Here is a 20,511-nt window from a genome sequence, read left to right as displayed (position 1 = left end):
AATTGAGGAAAATTTAATTGCATATTTTATGATTGAATTCAATTGCAATTGAAATTAATTGTCAATTACAAATTGAAATCAATTGCAATTAATTTTCAGAGCAATTACTTTCAATGGATTGATCAATTACAATTGATTTCAAGTGATTTTGTCCACCACTGCTACAAAACTATTATTTACTCTATACAGGGTTATAAATGAGCCCGCTAATTTCTCGCGAGTTTCACGAGATAACTCGTTTCTTAAGCGTGAGTTGAGTTTAATTCGAAACACAGGTGAGTTTGAGATAAAACCACGCTCAATTTAACGTTCAACATTGGATACTGTTATTTTCACACAATAATGTAATTGTCCATTTGTACGTTTGCTCCGATCTCTGGGACGAGATTTTAAATACTAACTTCTCATTAAACGAATCATGCAGGATAGAGAGGTTAGTGACAGAAATATTTCTAGGGGAGTAAAGTGCATCTATTTCAAGTTATATTTGTTTAATTGGCGGAATTTATAATTTTTAAAAATGTTCGTCCGAAATTCTAACACGAGAGTTATGTACCAACCAAAGACAGAGAAAATATATTGCTTTGTATCTAATTGGCAGGATATTTTACTTTTAAAGAAATCAAGAAAAATAGAGATTGTTGTAATCTGCAAGTCTTGTGGCAGAAATTAATCTCGGTATTTTAAAAGATGAAATATTTCTTGGATTTGTCCAAGTATTAAAAATGTATGTAGCACGGCCAGATGATTAATACTTTTTTCTTTTCTTTTCACTGTACACGTGAAGTTTTCGCGTCTTCTGGATGAAACTAGATAATTTTCTGTAAGATACATTAGTCATATTTTCGTATTTTACTTTCGAGGGACAATAGGAAAAAGAAAAATATGGTAATCGTGGAAAAATCAAAGTCGAGATTTTAATGGATTTACACTAGTCATGGTATACATGCCGAAAAATTGCTTTCAGAATGTCTGCCAAGCTGTTCGTTCATTCCGATGTATGTACTACTATGAGCAAAATAAATGACGCGTCTCTTTATTTTGAAGTTTTTTGAAAATATCTCAGTTTTCTTTATATGTTCGAATTTTCGGAAGGTTTCCCCAGCAGGACAGGTTAATAACAAACCCGTTTTTAATATTTGAGTTAGATAATAGATTAAAATAAATAAATTAGAAGCAAAAAACATTAAATCGATCGAAATTACGAGAATTACCAACTCTGCTAAAGTGGGAAATTTTCAAGAACGCGAGGGAATTCTGCAGTTCAACACGAAGCAGCGACACTTATGTCATTGAGAGAAATGTGAATTAAATCTACAAACGAAAATTTTAACGAAATATTTCTAATATGTCTTATTACATGCATTGTCTGCAAACTCCAAATATATGAATCTATACTAAATATTAACGTATAGATAGAGCAAAAATTGGAAATTGCCTCTGGAAAAGGACGAATTGGTAGCACGATCGTACTGAAAAATACGTCTTTACCGTAGAATAGGTTCGTTCATGTAAGAAAACAAATAGCTCAGTCGGTCAACGAGTCTATATGCCGCAACTTGCTGGTTCGAACCCTCATAGAAGTGGAATGGTTTTATTACTCTGGTTATTTTATTTATTTTTTATGTGGGAAAGAATCAAATTGTAACATGTATGTAAAACTCATGACGATACCAAAAAAGAAAAAAATGTTGTCGCACTTGCATTAGTGTCCCTAATTTTTGTCTGCAAACAGTTTTGTAATTATTTTCCCTGTGCTCACTGCTCACTACATGCTCACTGGTGCATAACGAATGTTTTCCAGTAAATGTTAATTCTAATTTGGAGAATTTTATAAAGATTCACAATGTTTATCACTAGATAGTCTTCTATCTACTTTTTTTGGACACTTTGATAACAGATTTCCCTATTAAATGTTTAATTTTCCTTATATATATTTAATTACGGAAAAGTTTTACAATATATTTGTTTTAAATTGAAATTGTTTTGAATTTACCACATGAGGTAAGTAGCTCGAAGAAGGAGAACTCAAGTAACTGATATTCTACGTAAAAGCAACCAATTGTAGAATGCTTCTTACCTTCAGCACATAATCTTTACGTTAGAGAGTCGGACAGAAAAATCCTGTTTTTTCCTCCCCTATGACCACTCATCTAAAGCTCTACATGTAATTATTCGTGTCACATAATTTCGGCTCTCCAAAGACATTCATATTGAATAATAATAATAATAATAATAATAATAATAATAATAATAATAATAATAATAATAATAATAATAATAATAATAATAAGTAAAAATGAATTATTATTATTATTATTATTATTATTATTATTATTATTATTATTATTATTATTATTATTATTCCTGAATATGCCACCCTTACATAATGTAGTAACCTTAGACTTCTTAGTTAAAAGTGCTTTCTTTAGTAATAATTTGAGCAACCACGTAACAAAATTTAAAATGTAGGAGGGGCACGACGTTTTACTTTGCCCCTCTGTTTTCAGCACACTCCCAAAAGATAGTATTCAATTTCTGACAAGCAGAGCAGACAAAATGAATAAGAAATATATTTATAGCATCCTTTCCTCCGTGAATGGAATATCAAGTAGCATTTTTTATTCTACCGAAGGTGACCCTAGGCCGTTATGGTTAAGTAACAAAAGAAATACGTAATATATTTATAGCATCCCTTGACTGTAATATTACTGCTTCTTTATTTGTTCGAGGGTGCCCTACACAACCAAAAGTGACAAAAAGAATAGGAAAAGTGTCTAAAGATTACAAAACACATTATATTTTGTCAGAAGCATGGCAGTGTATACACAGCTTGCTTTCGTTAACAAGTGTTTCACCCTTGAGTCGCTTATAAAATTAGACAGAATAAACTTTTGCCGATCGTTGCTCTAGAGGGATTTGTCCAGGATGGTTTGGTGTCGGGCTAATAACAATGAGTATGTTTATTTACATCACCGTTAAAGAAAAAGCAAACTTTCTGAAAGAAACTTACTTAGGAATCATCAGATCCTCCTTATACTTAGCGAGAGCCCATTGTGAAAAATTGCATCTGGTGTTATGGGTGAAAGTTCTATGGGACTAATAGAAAAATATATTCCCGTTTCCACGCTGATGGTAGAATTTCTGAAATAATTATTGAATTACGTTCGAAGCATAGGCGTAAATAGCGCCCCCGCAACCCTGTGGCGTGGGGACCGCACAAGCTGCAAAGCCAAAAAATATATAGAAAGTACGCAGGGGCGGACCAGGCGAAATTTTCACCTGGGCAAAGTGACTTTTTAGCGCCCTCCCCCGTTGTACTAGCCTATATTTTACATTTTATCATAGTGTTTTTAATAGTTTAAACACATTTTTTCAAAAAGACATTCGTCACCTAGGAAAACTTCACAAAGAATATGGCCCGCTATAAACAATAGGAACTCCGCACCCCCCCCCGCTTGGTCTAGTGGCTAGCATGCCTGCCTTCTGTGGTCCCGGGTCCAATTCCCGGTGGGTTCCTGTTAAACGATAAATGTGGTTCGGATTCCACTATAATCAGTATCCACATCTCCTTTGGCCATTAAGGCATAAACGTGAAACGCTAAACTCAAGCAAACAAACAGACAATACTTACTCCCCCTCCACTCTTTATTCTACATGCCATCTCTCCATTTGTCGATACAGTCCCCTTAGTACAATGGAACTCTCTTCTTACATGGTGAAATGGAAAAAAGATTATGTAATTGCCGCTACTTTACAAGAATATAAACCAAAAAAGTCAGTAGAAAACACATTATAAAATTTACTTTTCGAGTCTCGTTTTGGCGCCCCGGGCAGTTGCCCGGGTTGCGAGGCCCTTGGTCCACTCTTGAAAGTACGGACGCATAACTAAGGGCTGCGGAGGAGAGGTTAACCTTCATGTTATGCCACTGGTTTGACGTTTGACGCACTGCTTTGACGTGTTTGAAATGTTCAATAACTGATCGGTTAGCGAAATAATTTCGATGGTTACTGATATTTAAAGTTTAGCGAAGACAAAGTTACCTAACCAAATACATTTGATATCGCGATGTCACCATTTGATTTTTCCTCACACAAAAAAAATAAAAACAATAGTAATAAAAACCCTTACTCGTATTGTGCTCGAACTAACAACCTAATTCGTACAGACTAGTTCTGCGTTTCCCAACCGGTGTGCCGCGGCACGCTGGTGTGCCACGAATGGGCCGCTGGTGTGCCGCGAGGAAATCGAAACAAAATTATTAATTCTATTACAATCAAATTGCAAGACTTTGAGTCTCACATTACATTTATGAGGAAAAATGTATATCTGTGTTTCACATTACTATGAATTTATAATTTTAAGTTTCATACTCTGTTAATGTTCTGTACATTTTTAATGTTAGAAAAGTATTTGTTATCATTGTTATCACCATTATTGCTTCTTTATCGTTGCAGATTATTTCGTAACTTGAAATTTTAAAATATCATTCAATCCTTTCGACAAAGCAAACATGGATACAAATGACCTACATTTGTGTTTTAAAAATACAAGACATTTGTTTCTTTGGGTACAGTTTTCGAAAAAGAAAGCGTATTGTAAAAACCTGAGTGTTATACTTCATTGTAATTGTTTTCTATTTTTAAATTAGAATGAAAAACAAGCATAACGATTTACCAAGGAGGAAAACAAGTGATCGAGCTTTCTTTTCTGTGGAAAGGATATCAGTAATCACAGAAAAAAAATTACCACGGTATTTTATATTTAGAAATAATAATAATAATAATAATAATAATAATAATAATAATAATAATATCTATATGAGTGTGCAGCGAGAATTCAAGTTACACCTGTAGTGTGCCGCAAGTTGAAAAAGGTTGGGAAACGCTGGACTAGTTGCTCTGACCAACTGTTTCAATTTCTTACGCGAAAGAAGTCTGTTATATTACGAGGCAAGCTTTTCATTATGATCGAGCTGTTAATTTATTCCTTCGATAGGTAATTTCCACTGTTTGCTTTATCTATATAAATAAATGTATAGATTCATATATTAAGAGTCTTTGGGTAATGTGTGTAATAATTGCGCGACAAATATACTTGCTTAAATGTATTGTATGCTATGATTTGCCCTGATTGTCTGTTCCTATAGTGGTTAGAAAACATACGTCAAAACTGTTCGAAGTAATACGAACACGGCTTAAGAACAGGGACTAAACTGAGTTACCACTCGATTGACCTTGAGGGCAAATCACCAAAGGTTAGCTATAAACGAAAGTTCAGCATGCATTTCTGTGGAGTTCTGTTCAGTATCACGGTCCTCTCCCAAGGACGTTGTTCTTAGGAGGAATATTTTACAAACCTAACCTTTCGACAGCGTGCAATAGCAGCGAACCAAAGGGAAGTAATTCTTGCCCTTGTTAAGTTGGAGTACCACCATGTGCAATAAAAATGTCGCGTCTCCTTGAAGTGTTATTTTATCGAAAATAACTCGTTTTCCTTTATATATTCGAAGTTTCTGAGGGTTTCAAAATGAGGAAACGTTAGTGACAAACAAGGACGCATTTAGGGGTGGGTTAAGGGGGTCCGGACCCCCTCTGAAATCCCAACTTTTCTGTAAATTTAACCTAATTTTGGGAGTTATTTTTAAAAATCATATTATAATTTATCCTAATATTGAAGTCGGACTCCCCAAATAGCTTTGGACCGCCCCCGAAATAAATTCCTGCATGCGTGCTTGCTGACAAACATATTTCCAATATATTCGTTAAATAATAAAATAAAATAACTAAATTAAGAGCAAAAAGCTTCAACACAGTCTGACTTTTGTCCACTGCCAATATTGTTAGAAGGGATACTAATAGCAAAAACTCCTAGTCAATGTTTAACCTTGGAACTTCATCCCGAACAGCAAGCATATTTTCGAAATACACTCAGCCCTAGCCAGAAGGCATTGTAAGCGAGTTACGTTTGGCAACATCGCACGGAAACAAATGAATGCTGAAACACATTCTAACCCATTCCTACTACTATTACTACTTTTGCTATGGATCTGTATAGTACAAGGGCAGACTTATTTTAATGAAAGAAGTTTAATGAGAATTTTTTAAAAAAAATAATCGTTAAATCACTTTTTAAATATTATTTTTAATCTTTTTTAACGAAGGAATGTTATATTTTTTTTTAAAAAAAATAATAAAAGTAACTCTCCTTAGGCAGGGTTTGAATCCACGCCAAAACCAATTTTCCTTACTAGCATGTTGCGCTAGCTCACTTTTTTTTTCTTAAGTCAACTGACTCACCGAACGTGCCTCAGAAACTTGAACTACTTATTACTAATTTTACTTGCTTTACTCATTTTACCTTGCTTTTCCAAATATCTAGAACGACAGGGACACGAACACAGAAACATCGAGGACAGTTAAAATCACAAGGGCTCTCCCACCGGGAACTGAACCCGGGACTCCGTACACCAAAGGCGCACGTGCTAGCCACTAGACCAGCGGGGAGGGCACTCACTCGGCTACGAGAGCCGACAGCATTTGGCGTTTACTTTGTGCTATATGTAGGTCATGACTCGTGATGTCACCAACAGGATCACAACATAGACGTCATTATTTTTCCTACATTGCAGAGTCTCCCGATATTTGATCATTGTCTACTCGGACTGAAATTGTCATTTGGAACAACACTTTATTATGAAGCCAAAAATTCCTTTAAAATAGACAAAAACTTTGACTTTTAAGAATTTTATTATTTTTGCCTTTTCCCATAAGGGGGTCATAGCCTTTACACCGAAGAGCCCCCCGAGATTTGATCATTGATCACTCGGACTGAAATTCTCATTTGGAACCAAAACTTTAATATGAACTCAAAAATTAAACTTTTACATCAATTTGAACTGACTGGGTTCCAGTTCACCCCAGTATTATGTTTAGTTTAGTTAAGTGGTAATTTGTGACAGCTTCACATCATCAAAAGAATCTTTCAATTCACCGTCTCCCCCCAGGAATCCGTGCTGGATCCGCCACTAGAATCAATAGACATTTTTCCTATACTTTTTGTCACCCTTGGTTGTGTAGGAGCTCCCACGAACAAATAAAGAAGCGGTAATATTACAATCAAGGGGCGCTGTATATTACGTATTTCTTTAGTTACCTACCCCTGACCGCACAGGACTATCTTCGGTAGAATAAAAAATGCTACGTGATATTCCAATTATTAGGGGGAAGAGGATGCTATAAATATATTTCTTATTCATTTTGTCTGCCCTGCTTATCAGAAATTACTTTTTGTTGGGAGGGTACTGAAATGAGAGGGGCAAATTAAATCGTCATGCCGCCTCCCACATGGTTGCTCAAATTATTACTAAAGAAAGCATTTTAAACTAAGATGTCTAAGGTTACTACATTAGGTAAGGATGGCATATTAAGGATTATTATTATTATTATTAGTATTATTATTATTATTATTATTAAATATGAATGTCTTTGGAGAGCCGAAATTATGTGACACAAATCATTACATGTAGAGCTTTAGATGAGTGGTCATAGGGGAGGAAAAAACAGGATTATTCTGTCCGACTCTCTAACGTAAAGATTATGTGCTGATGTTAAGAAGCATTCTACAATTGGTTGCTTTTACGTAAAATATCAGTTACTTGAGTTCTCCCCCTTCGGGCTACTTACCTCATGTGGTAAATTCAAAACAATTTCAATTTAAAACAAATACATTGTAAAACTTTTCCGTAATTAAATATATATAAGGAAAATTAAACATTTAATAGGGAAATCTGTTATCAAAGTGTCCAAAAATGTAGATAGAAGACTATCTAGTGATAAACATTGTGAATCTTTATAAAATTCTCCAAATTAGAATTAACATTTACTGGAAAACATTCGTTATGCACCAGTGAGCATGTAGTGAGCAGTGAGCACAGGGAAAATAATTACAAAACTGTTTGCAGACAAAAATTAGGGACACTAATGCAAGTGCGACAACATTTTTTTCTTTTTTGGTATCGTCATGAGTTTTACATACATGTTACAATTTGATTCTTTCCCACATAAAAAATAAATAAAATAACCAGAGTAATAAAACCATTCCACTTCTATGAGGGTTCGAACCTGCAAGTTGCGGCATATAGACTCGTTGACCGACTGAGCTATTTGTTTTCTTACATGAACGAACCTATTCTACGGTAAAGACGTATTTTTCAGTACGATCGTGCTACCAATTCGTCCTTTTCCATAGGCAATTTCCACTTTTTGCTCTATCTATAGGTTAATATTTAGTATAGATTCATATATTTGGAGTTTGCAGACAATGCATGTAATAAGACATATTAGAAATATTTCGTTAAAATTTTCGTTTGTAGATTTAATTCACATTTCTCTCAATGACATAGGTGTCGCTGCTTCGTATTGAACTGCAGAATTCCCTCGCGTTCTTGAAAATTTCCCACTTTAGCAGAGTTGGTAATTCTCGTAATTTCGATCGATTTAATGTTTTTTGCTTCTAATTTATTTATTTTAAGCTAATATCTAACTCAAATATTAGAAACGGGTTTGTTATTAACCTGTCCTGCTGGGGAAACCTTCCGAAATTTCGAACATATAAAGAAAACAGAGATATTTTCAAAAAACTTCAAAATAAAGAGACGCGTCATTTATTTTGCTCATAGTAGTACATTTGCCTAGAGGCCATATTAGTCAACTTGCCCGCAGCAAATTTGAAATCTAAGCTCTTTATAAGATTTCTTAGGAAAGTTTCGAATTTTGTTCCTAACCCCCAAAATAATGATCGTTTACTGAAGGACATAAAAAATGACATTTTCTCAAAAACGACTCTAACGATTTTTTTAATTTCATATATGAATATTCAATTTAAAACCCTATACTCCGGCATGAGACATTTTGACAAAAATCTAGAAGTCGTAATTACTCATGGTGTGAATTGTTTTGGGACGATTTCCTCAAAATGGCTACGGCGATTTTGTTGATATTTCATAGATAAATCTTTAATATAAATATAAGTTCATATTTTGACAACATAACTCATTTGTTCTGAAAAAAGAATCCATGAGTTTAGTTTTATCTTGGGATGACTTTTTAATGTCTCATAAATAAATATTTCATTGAAAATCTATCAATACGGCGAACTCGTTTGTCCTTTAAAAACTTACAAGGTGTAGCTTATTTTTAGGGGTTATATAACAATACTGACAGCGTCATAAGAAATTAACGCAAAGTTTTAGCATTTTAAACAACTGTGATATTATTTTTTTAATGGAAATTCTCTCTTCTGAAATGTATATATATATATATATATATATATATATATATATATATATATATATATATATATATATATATACTTTTGAGAGCAAGAGCTGTTACTTCGTCAACACAACGAGACAGGCAAAAGAAGCAAGTCAGTCAGTCTTCAACGCCAGAGCGATAAGCAGTAAACCAACAACGTAATGTGAAAATATGGTTAATTTCTTGTGCAATGCTACAAACAGATATTGCAACACGCAATTCTGAAATATGCGCTCATCTTAAAGGCGCAGTATACAACAAATAATTGATTTTAAATTATATATCTACAGTGAAAGTATTGTGAAAACATTACACCATTAATAATGTTTTCTATTGTTATTTACAAAAATAAATACGGTACGGTAAAAACTATGCAACGATGCTAAACGGTACGCCAATGAAGTCATATCTCTCCAAACCCAGAAGCACCCAAGAAAATTGGTCTTCAAGTTTTTTTGAAACTGGAATAATCAATTACCGTTAATGGAACAGTGACTACCAACAAGTGAACCGCGACTCCCGTGAATATAGTGCGAAACGTAATTATTGGACCTAGTATAAAAATTATTTATCACGTCAAAATTAATCAAACTCATGTGCCATTATATATTCCAATTTGTAATTTAAAATTAATTGTTTTTTTGTAGTAAACTTTCAAGTGATGTAAAGTAAAATTATATAATTAAATTTTACGTATCCTTTCAAAATTATAAAATTATATGTAATATAAGTTACAGTTATATTTAAGGCATATAAATATCTAATTTGTTCTTTCTTTCTTTCTTTACTGTTTATACAACTAAACAATATTTATTCTATTGAGCCGTATCGACACCAGTGGAACAATTAGAATCCGTCTTTAGCGTAGGCCTGTATTGTCCAAATATTCTGACCCGAAGTCTGTGATCCGAACCGTTTAGTGCAGTGGCTATATATTCGGACATGTTGGTATTTCCGAACAACGCTGAGACTAACCTATTGTTTAACAACTCTTAATTATTAAACAGGAATCAATAGGATTCGAACATAGGTAACAATACAAAATAGTTTACTTTCATTGAAATCGAAATTGTGAATGTCATAGAATGGCTCCTTCCCGAACAGAAACAAATAGAATTGAACCCATCGTACGTTACAGGATGAGTTTTTAAAGACAATTTTCTTAAAAATGACTAAGGCCATTTAATTCATATTTCATAAATTATACTATGTTAGGAGTTTAACGAAAGTGAAACGTCCAAAGAGGATATATATAAATCAACATATTTTATTAAACTGAACAAAGTAACATGGATGAACGGAAAATTCAAGCGTAGTTTGCGAAAATATAGAAAAAAATCTAATTAATTTCCGAACCTAAAAATTGATACTCTACGAGTACTATGTTACTTATTGAACTCAAACTGATAACGAATTGTACTCTATAACAGTATCAACATTATATACCTCATAAATTATTTTATTGAACATTCGTATATACAGGTAAAATTCTTAGAACCCAAGTTTTGCCAGGCGGAATTCTTGGAAGTGCAGCAAGGAGTTTCAGACGGGAACAGCTAGGGGTCTCAATTGAGCATGCATACATTTGTTGCGAGTGTTCCGTCCAAGAAAGAAAAAAAAATTCAATTCGCTGGGTATATTATAACTATTGGATCAGTTAACGTTTATCTAAGCTTGTAGAGGGAGGGAATTTCCCGATCTTAATTCCATTAATTAGTGAATGAGGCATCATTCATCATACATTGGAAAATTTTTAATTTTTAAAAAAATCTTAAAAATTTTAGCAAAAGTTGTACCAGTGTTATATTTCTAGCTATAGAACATGTAGTATCTAGTATATGAAATTATAGATAAAGATCATACTCACCTCTTCATTACAAACTTCAGCTCTAAAAGTACAATTTGTTAAATTTCGATACAAACTTAAGGAGTACTTTTCACATAATAGGGTACAATTAGGACTTTCCATGCTAGGAGTGAACATTGAAGAAGAAAAAGTGCTGAAGAAAATGGTGTTTATTGCAATGTTTCTGAAGAGCCCAATGTTTCTGAATAACCCAGTCTTAAGATATGCAAGCTTACGCTAACGTCTGCAAAATCTCTTATTGGAACGCAGTGCACAACAAAAATGACCCCGCTCTAAAACTTGCTGGGATTAAAATATCAGAAAACCAATTTTGTGCTCCGAATGTATGGGATGATGTTACATTTAAAAATCTTCAAAGATTAAAAATGGCGAAGCTATAACCGCTACCAGGTTATAGAAGGATTTTTTGTGGACACTCTGTATATTTCGTAAAGACAGTGATCTTTATTTTTGATTTATACTTTATTCTGCAACGCACATAAGTTCTTTCTTTGGTGGGAATTGCTTCTTTCCCACACAATTGGACTAAGAAGTCTTTCATCGTTTTTTCATATATATATTTAAAACGTTGCTTTTGGTGAGAACATTTCAGCGAATGACTAACCATTTCAGTGTTTCTTCCTGACTTATTATATGCACAGTATATATTCTATAGTTAATTGGAACTGAATTAAGTGTTTTCTTTAATCGTTTATGAAACATTGCAATAGGTTAGAGCAGACCAGACCAGAACAGGTATTCAAGCGACCAGAGTGGCACCAGCCTCACAGTTTTTGCAGTTCCTTATCTGTACTTTCTCACGCCAGAGTTATCGCCGTGTCTAGTGCATTATAGGCAGTTGACTAAAATTAACATAAATTGTTTTCTATATTCTGTTTGTATGTGCATACAGGTGAGTTAACTGAGTGATTTTTGAAATGAACTGCCAACCCTTTTAGTTGACCATTGCAACCCGTACCTTGAGCTTCGGTGCTCAGGGAGTTCGACTCCAGGTCTGGAAGCCGTAACCACGCATCTCGCGTCGAGCTTCAAATGTGATTTTTGTTAAGGGGCACATGCTATTTAGCCGGTGAAGGACGTTTTCTTACGGCTAGCCCCAACTAGTGAAGTCCCAGGTCCGCAGACCTTGTGCGTTTAAAATGTTATACACGCACCCTCCAACATCAGCATTCTACTTTGGAGAATTTCTTGTTTAATTTACTGAAGATTCATCTTTACGCTGCAGGATTATCGGCACAGCAATTGGATTCATCGTGGGATGATCCAGACAACTTTTCCTCAGTGCTAACCCCCCAAGTGTGTCAATGGTGTGAGAGAAGCATTTACAGTGAAATCCGAATTATAATCTTATATATTTAAAGGGCTATCGCGCACTGAAAAGATAAAGTGTGATTTCTGTGACGAAAATTATTTTACATATTCAGTGTTCAGTGTTGTGTTCATTCCTCTTCGCTATTTTATATATATATATATATATATGATAGTGTTCTAATAAATAAGTATAGTGTCATTTAATCCAGTGTGTTTTCGTTGTTCGTATGAGTGATGTTTGTGTGCGCTATGGTCTGGATGACCATCTAATCGTCCGTGAGGTTTTCGAGACGAGATACCCGAAACTCTTGGTGATTAATGCTCATCTCATTATTGAGGCCGACGAGCGATTTGGAAACAGTTAGTAACTCTTCTTGGAGAGGTCCTTCATCGTCCTGTCCATGTAAGTTCCAGTCTCAGGAGAATACTTATTGGTAGGACCACGAACCACGAACAGCGACCAAAACACCCCGACGGTTACAAATAAATGTCTGCCCGAACAGTGACTCGAACTCAGGGCGGTTACAAAGCAACCCTCATTGATGCAAAGCATCTTCTTATGGATTGAGCCGTTTATTCTGGTACTTGAAACCTTACACAATGTAGAAGGATTTGATCTTTTCGTAGAGTTTAAGAACTCTCCAACATACAAAATATTGCTGTAAAATAGTTTTAATTTAAGGCTAAACAAATTTCCTGATGTTTTAAATATATTATTCTGTTAGCAGATGGTCATTTCAATAAACATGCTGGGCAAGGATATTTGTTTCTTAACACAAAGTGAGGTGCAAGAGCTAAGGGAGGAAAGAAAAGTGAGTTGCATAATGTAAAGGCGCAGAATGCGTAGGAGCGGGTACTATTCGAAGTCACACAGATTTACAATACATCATACAAGTGTTTATTAGATGTCGGAGTACAAAAGATGTGTGAAGTTTTTTTCTTATGGAGGAGTTCCATATGGTCACGTTCTACGTTATTGCTGTAATTACTTACATATTTACCAGTTTTATGAGTTCCTTAGACATTATTCTTTCTTTAACTGGAGTACTATACAGTAGTTTGTTTCCTTCCTTTGAATCAGAATTGTTCAATACCTCCTAACGGATAACGCAACTCATAGCAGCACGAATGAATTTAATCGCACCGAAATTGAAATTTTACAATTTATCATTCATTATCCAATACATTCTGCTTTGATTGTCATTTTAAAAATAGAATATGACGTTCATGATCTTAACAAATAGGGTTTTTAAAAAATAATTTTTACATTTCTCCACAAAATTTTACTAATAACGTACAGTGTACAATCCAATCTATGGACCTTTTTGCCAAAGCCTCCAGTATATCAAATATTTACTATATATACAACGGCAGCAACAGTAGCAATTTAACAGTAATTCTTCAAGGAAGCCAAAAAGGATAGATGCACATACATTATATAACAGTGACAAAATAACGAAAAACTTATTTAAACATCCGGTAAGCAGAGATGGTAATTGAAATATGCACATTAAAACAGAAAAGTGATCGGATAGGGCCTACACAACTGCAAATTACTCTGTTTCTGTGCATTTACAATTGATATATATTTTAAAAAAGAGTATTTTATTACAAATTCGCATAATATTGTTTGGGTTCATAAACCGCCTACAAAAGGAAGATCTCTTCTAATACTTTGCCGGTTGGCAAAGTTCCCAAAATAGCTGATACTAATTCGTTGTATTAGAAATGCTCTTGCTCGGGTATCTTCCGATTTTAGCGATATGCGTTGACCAACTTCATTGATGAAATTTAGCCCTTCTTGTCCCCATGAACCACTTGATTCAATTGCTATTGTAACAAACCAATATTTGTCCAATAGACTGCAGTATTAATTTCTTTTGTCGACTTTTCTTCGTGGTGCTACGAGTCCTGCTCGAGTCGATGTGTCTGAAATGTTTGAGGGAGCATAAGTATCTGCACAGGTGAAATCCCAAACAAGTGGGATTTCCTTTTTCCATGACACTAACGCCATTCCATCAGGTCGTTTACCGTCATTGCGGATGCATCCATTTGGTTGTCTCACTGCTGAAACGCCTGCTGAAATGAGAGCTCTTAGAATAATGTCATTTACACTGGTATGTCGTGAAATCCTGTCAGCACTGTTTTTACATGACAAGCCATGCAATCCTTTTCTATCTACATAGTGGTTACGTGCGGAGCAACCGTGTGGCTCGCAGATGTCTACTCCTAAACGTAGAGCAGTGGCTACTCGAAAAATCTCGTTGGATAGATGTAATCCCACAGAAGGTGAAGGTGAAGCTTGAAGCCATGCTTTGTTTTCAGGTGATGTGACAGCAAGAAGCCTGGCTTTAACTTCGAGCTTATCAGTTGAGCTTAGTACTGAAGCTATATGATGCTTATTATAGGTTCATCCCAGGCTGACTGGATATTTCTTCTTTCGAGTGCTGGGGGATCTAATCTTACTAAATCAGTCAATTTGGCCATGCAGTCCTGCACATCTTGATCCTGTTTATATCGACTTCCCGCTGAAGCAGAGATCCTATTAATTGTCGAGAGCTACAGACCGAAGCTAGAAAAGACGGAATAGCAATATCTATGGCGCGACGTATGCCAAGACCTCCATTTCCAACTGGTAAAGAAGCTTGTAGCCATGATTCGTCGTCTAAGGAACAGTTGAGAATTGATTCTAATCCAGTTTTTGAGTTTTCATCGAACTTCTCTTGCAAGTCTTTTCTCGCCAATAAGAAGAACATCGGAGGAAGTACAATAACCTTGATATTGAAAGTTATGCTCGTAATATATAATATGCAGAATGGGCTGAAATTTTGGATAATCTAAAAAAAAATATAATTTGGAAATCTTTTCTGATAATATTTTGCTCCGTGCATCGGCCGAAATGGCAGCGTCTAACAATTCAGCATTAGGTGTTAGAAGCTGAATTCTTTTTGCTGATTCATTAAAACTCTAGAGTTTCTCAATTTGATCATCTGTGGCGCCCAGAAAACTCCCTTCGCATTTGGAGTAATTTAAAAATAAGCCAATGGTTGATGCATTACTTCGAATATTGTTTTATGTACTTAACACTAAATCCGTATTTTCAGCTATGATTCCATCGTCCAAATACCAAATGTTCAGCTCTGTATTAATATCATTGGAGAGTCAAAGCAAACAGGGCCTTGCCTAGTGGATCGCCCTGTTGTACTCCGCGTTGCGACAATATGATATTTTCTTCTATAAAAAGGTTACTAGGTTGAGAGTAACATTGATAAATGTATGGATAGAAGGTTGGAAAATTATGTTTGACGGAAAGGAGCATAGAATCGCGGTTCATTTCATTAAAAGCATCGCGAAAAACAATTCGTGCAGCATGGACGGTAGTTTCTGTCCTAGATGGTACACAAACCCGTAATTAATGTGGTGATAAATTGTCGATTAATGAGTCACGCATTCGGAAATATGTCTAAGCATGACAGGTGCATTTCCAGATATAATTAAATGTAGTAGTTCACATGTATACGTGATCAGATGAAGTCTTTTGATTCGAAGTCTTGACTTAATATCAAATCTTTTAGAATTGAGGGGCGTAGATTATCTATTCCACCAGCCGATTCAGACGGAAAGGATTTCAGTGCTTTTAAGAATTCTCAAGATGACACCTTGGGTACAGAAGTAGAGGTTCTGGACTAACTAATCCTTTCTTTACAAAGTAATATATTTTACCCTAACATTTCCAATTGTAATCCAGACCGTTCCAAATCCGCAGCATTGCAAATATTTTTGGTTATTAAATAATCAGGGCATGCTTTGTTATGTTGAGCGTAGCTAAAAAAAAGCGTGAGTTGAATGTGTTTCCTTTAAAAAACTTGAGTTTGAGTGAGAATTAACTCACATTTTACACTGTGAGTTTGAGCTCCTAACTTCGTTTTAAAGACAGCGTTTACAACCCTGACTGAAGTCAGAAAAAATCGGATCTCTCAGCGCACACTAACGGTCAGAAATAAGTGTTACGAGTGTGCACTGTGTCTTCTAGACACAAGGTAAGCTGTGGGTGAAGGGAGGCAGCAGTCACACATGTTCTTTCCAAGAGCATAAACCAATAACTCTTAAGTATTAAAATACGATTAATAAAACATCATGTTAGAAAATAAATTTGGAGAGAAAGCACCCACGTGGTGAAACGTACTGATTATACATGTTTTGGCAATTTTTTGACCCATGAAAGGTCAAGTGTGACCATTCAAATTTATAGAGGCTATATATACAATTCCAGAGAATAATTACCAATTTTTACTTTTTGCCAATTCCCAAACTTAAGGGGAGGACCAATGTACGCTTGCCAAAAGTTAAGAAGGATTCAAAATTATAACTGTGTCGTCTGAATGAAAGGGAATAGACCTCGTCTGTAGGATCACATACCGAGGACACATAAGCTGATACGTAAAAAACCTTCCAAATTTTATTTTTTGTCAATTTTTTACCCATAGATGGAAATGAGGAGGAACGCCCAAACCTTTAGGCGTACATAAGATGGTCCTATACTATGCTACCAAATAGTTTCGGGAATTTCTATTTTTTAAGAAGTAGTCCTATACACCCCTCCGAACATAATTGGTTTGACCGACATACTCATGCCCTCACACATAAAAGAAAGGGTGATCTGATGTACTTCTAGATGAAGGGGCACAAAATGGTCCTAACAGGCTCCTACTACTACGTGCCCATTCATAAAACTTAATGAGAAGTTCACACAAAAATTATGGATAACTTTACCTACTACCAGGGTGGAAAAAAATCATAATTTTTTTAAAAAAAAATCATTTTTGTTGATTTTTTTGATTTAAATCGATTTTTTTGATTTAAATCAAACCTTTCTCCTCGTAAATTACAAGCCGCGAACTGAAGAAAAAGCCTTAGGAATTAGTATTAAATGCTAATTATGCCATTTAAGTGAAAGTATTAGGGTTGAATTTTGAATTAATCCCCAATTGTTAACCTATATCAATCCCAAACAATGTTTCTTAACCCTTTTAAATTATGGCTTTTTTTTTTAAAGGTAAATTATAGACTTTCAGTCAAGCAGCTATAATATCATCCCTATTTATCCTAGGATCATGGTTCATACCTCATTCTCTTCAGAATAGAACAGCCTTTGAAACTGTAACATTCACATTTCCCTATGATGTCCCTGAAGCGGGCAATTTTGAGAGAAGATGGGATTTTTCTGATTTTTTTTTTTTTTAAGTTTGATACCCTCTGGACTCTTTCGTGTTAACGCACATATCTCAAAATCAACCGGGAAATATTAAGGGAGTATTAAATATGTGTATAAAATTTCAAGCTGTCTTAAATAGTAAGGGCGGGGAAAATATTTAACAATGAGCTAAGAACATCCCCACAATGCCCTAGATAACCCGCATGTAATGTAAACATTTCCTCAGACATCCCTATTTATCCTAGGGTCGTGGTTTCTACATTATTCTCTTCATATAAAAGAAGATTTCCAATCGTACCATTCAAATCTCCATCGTGTATCTGGGGCGGAAAAATCACGGAAAAAGGGATTTTCTGTTAAAAATATCCTTTTTTACTTTTTTACCCCTCTGGACCAATCGTTTTAAGGTAAAGATCTGAAACAGTGAAAAATACTAAGGGGTGCATTGAATAAATGTGCAAAATTTCAATCTTCTAGGTGCAAAAGTAAGCCCGCGAAAAATATTCCCCCAAATACCCCAGATTACCGTATAAAACAGGATCTCAGGTAACAGTTTCTTGAAACATCCCTATTTATCCTAGGATCATGGTTCGTACATCATTTCTTTCAGAATAGAACAGCCTTTCAAACATTACAATTCATATGTCTCCATCTGAATTTCGAAAAAAGCTATTTTGTTAAAAATACCCTTTTTTTTACATTTTCCCCTCTGCATCCCCTGTTTTCACGCAGATCTGAAAACATCTGAAAAATACTAAGGGGTGCACTGAAGGACTGCAAAATTTCAGTCTTTTGAATACAAAATGTAAGCCTGCCAAAAAAAAAAAAAAAATAAGAATAATAGGCATCTGTGTCTCGACGCAGAAAGGCGTGAAAACATATGTAACATGTTCTACAATGCCTCCAGTCTTGAAAGAAACGAAATAAAAAGGTTTATTTGATACTTTTTTAATCGAATAATGAAGATTCGATTTTTAATAGAATAAAAATAGGTAATATAATTTAAAAGGTTAAGCATTAAGGAAAAAGTATAGCAAAGTTTATCAAAATGACACCTTTTTCACAAAAGTTACTGATATTTGGTAGGGGCGTATTTTTTAAAAAAATGGAACTACTTTGAGGCACGAAATACATAAATTTCGCCTAGTTATAATTTTTTTTAAAAAATCGGAGGGGGGATAGGACCCCTCTAAATACGCCCTATTATATGGGAACAATCAAGCAGACGCGCACACAAAAGAATTTTCGTCTTAAATGTCGATGGTGGAATAGTTAACGATTTAAAGACCCAAACCCATTGTTATGAAGGGAAGAAAGCAGGACTGCTCCGTTACCCGTTCAAAACGGGATTTTCCCTAATCATCCTCTGCATGACACTTATTTTCATACTATGCTGTACATTTGAGTCTCATTGTATTATGATTATTAACTTCCGTAACCGAAATAACAGAACAGAAACGGGATTTTACTTATTTTCACTTTAAATTATTTTGTTTCGGTATTTGATTTAAATCAACGATTTTTATTAAAAAAATCAACTGATTTAAATCTTGATTTAAATCGTGATTTAAATCAGCCTGATTTAAATCAATCCACCCTGCCTACTACCACTACAGTAGTTAGCTGATCTTCCGAATATTACTTCATTATTCAATTGTACGAAAGATGTGCGCGGGAAAGAACCCTGGTGCCCCTTTCCGAATTCACTTCAAATTCACCTTCCACGGCATTTCACTAGCGCCAACAGGACACTATGAAACCTACAAACAAAAGTCACAAAGATAACGACGCCGATTTTATAGTTCCGGCGCAACTACACAGGTCACAGGAGATTTCTTTAGTTACGTCAAATATAAACCGATCAACTTTCTCTACAAAAATAGAAACCAGCAAGAGAATTTATATGCATACACTAAAAGACGTCAAACACTAGTGTTGTTTAATAAGGAAAAAGGATACATAAGCGCTAAAGCAAATAAGTGTGTGTGTGTGTTTAAGGCAGGGGAAAATGAGAAAGAAACGATATGAGCAGAACGTACCTGGAGGACCTCGGTCACCCTTTAAGCCAGGTGCTGCTGCTATTCCTGGTTCTCCTTTATCACCCTTAGGTCCCCCAACACCTGGAGTCCCAGGTACGCCAGGAAGACCTTCAAAACCTTTGTCGCCTCTGATTCCAGGTGGACCTGGTTGTCCAGGAAGTCCATCTAATCCTCTTTCTCCCTTCATTCCTGGCAAGCCCGTTACACCAGGTAATCCTGATATTAAGAAAAATAATGTTAATATAATTTAGCTTGTTTATGGTATGTGGGCTAAGTCCTTACATAATTACACTATCAGCAGTTACTTTCTTAGCCAGCATTGATGAGCATCATTGAAATCTGTCGTATATATATATATATATATATATATATATATATATATATATATATATATATACATATATATATATATATATATACATATATATATATATATATATATATATATATATATATATATATATATAAATGAACATTGTGTCAGTAAAATTTATAATTTCAGTCATGAATTACATATGCTATTAAACGAAGTAAATTCTTCACAATAATCGGAAAAGCATGTATTCTTTCAAAAACATATAATTTTTTTATTGCTTCTTAGGATACAAGGCTACAAGGCACATTTTAAATACTTTTGAAGAAGAAAATACGATGCTAATGATAATATAGGATAAGAAAATATTATGTGCGATGTAAACATTTTCAACTAATTCAATTAGTTTTAACCAAAAAGTCACAGTAAAAATGAATTTCTTTTAATC

General features: G+C 34.7%; 1 protein-coding gene across 1 annotated transcript in view; it reads right to left on the bottom strand.

Moving 5' to 3' along the window:
* Positions 1-20,511, bottom strand: part of LOC145693356 (uncharacterized) — a 1,437,468-nt gene that overhangs the window by 306,549 nt on the left and 1,110,408 nt on the right. The window contains exon 27 of the mRNA XM_081769283.1: positions 19,751-19,966. Coding sequence (XP_081625409.1) covers positions 19,751-19,966 — 216 coding nt within the window. The remainder of the gene's footprint in view (positions 1-19,750; positions 19,967-20,511) is intronic.

This window comes from Thermobia domestica, chromosome 8 (assembly GCF_964235325.1).
Source record: "Thermobia domestica chromosome 8, izTheDome1.hap1.1, whole genome shotgun sequence".
NCBI lineage: Eukaryota > Metazoa > Arthropoda > Insecta > Zygentoma > Lepismatidae > Thermobia > Thermobia domestica.
The sequence above is the reverse complement of the archived record's forward strand: the minus strand, read 5'-3'. Positions and strand labels throughout refer to the sequence as shown.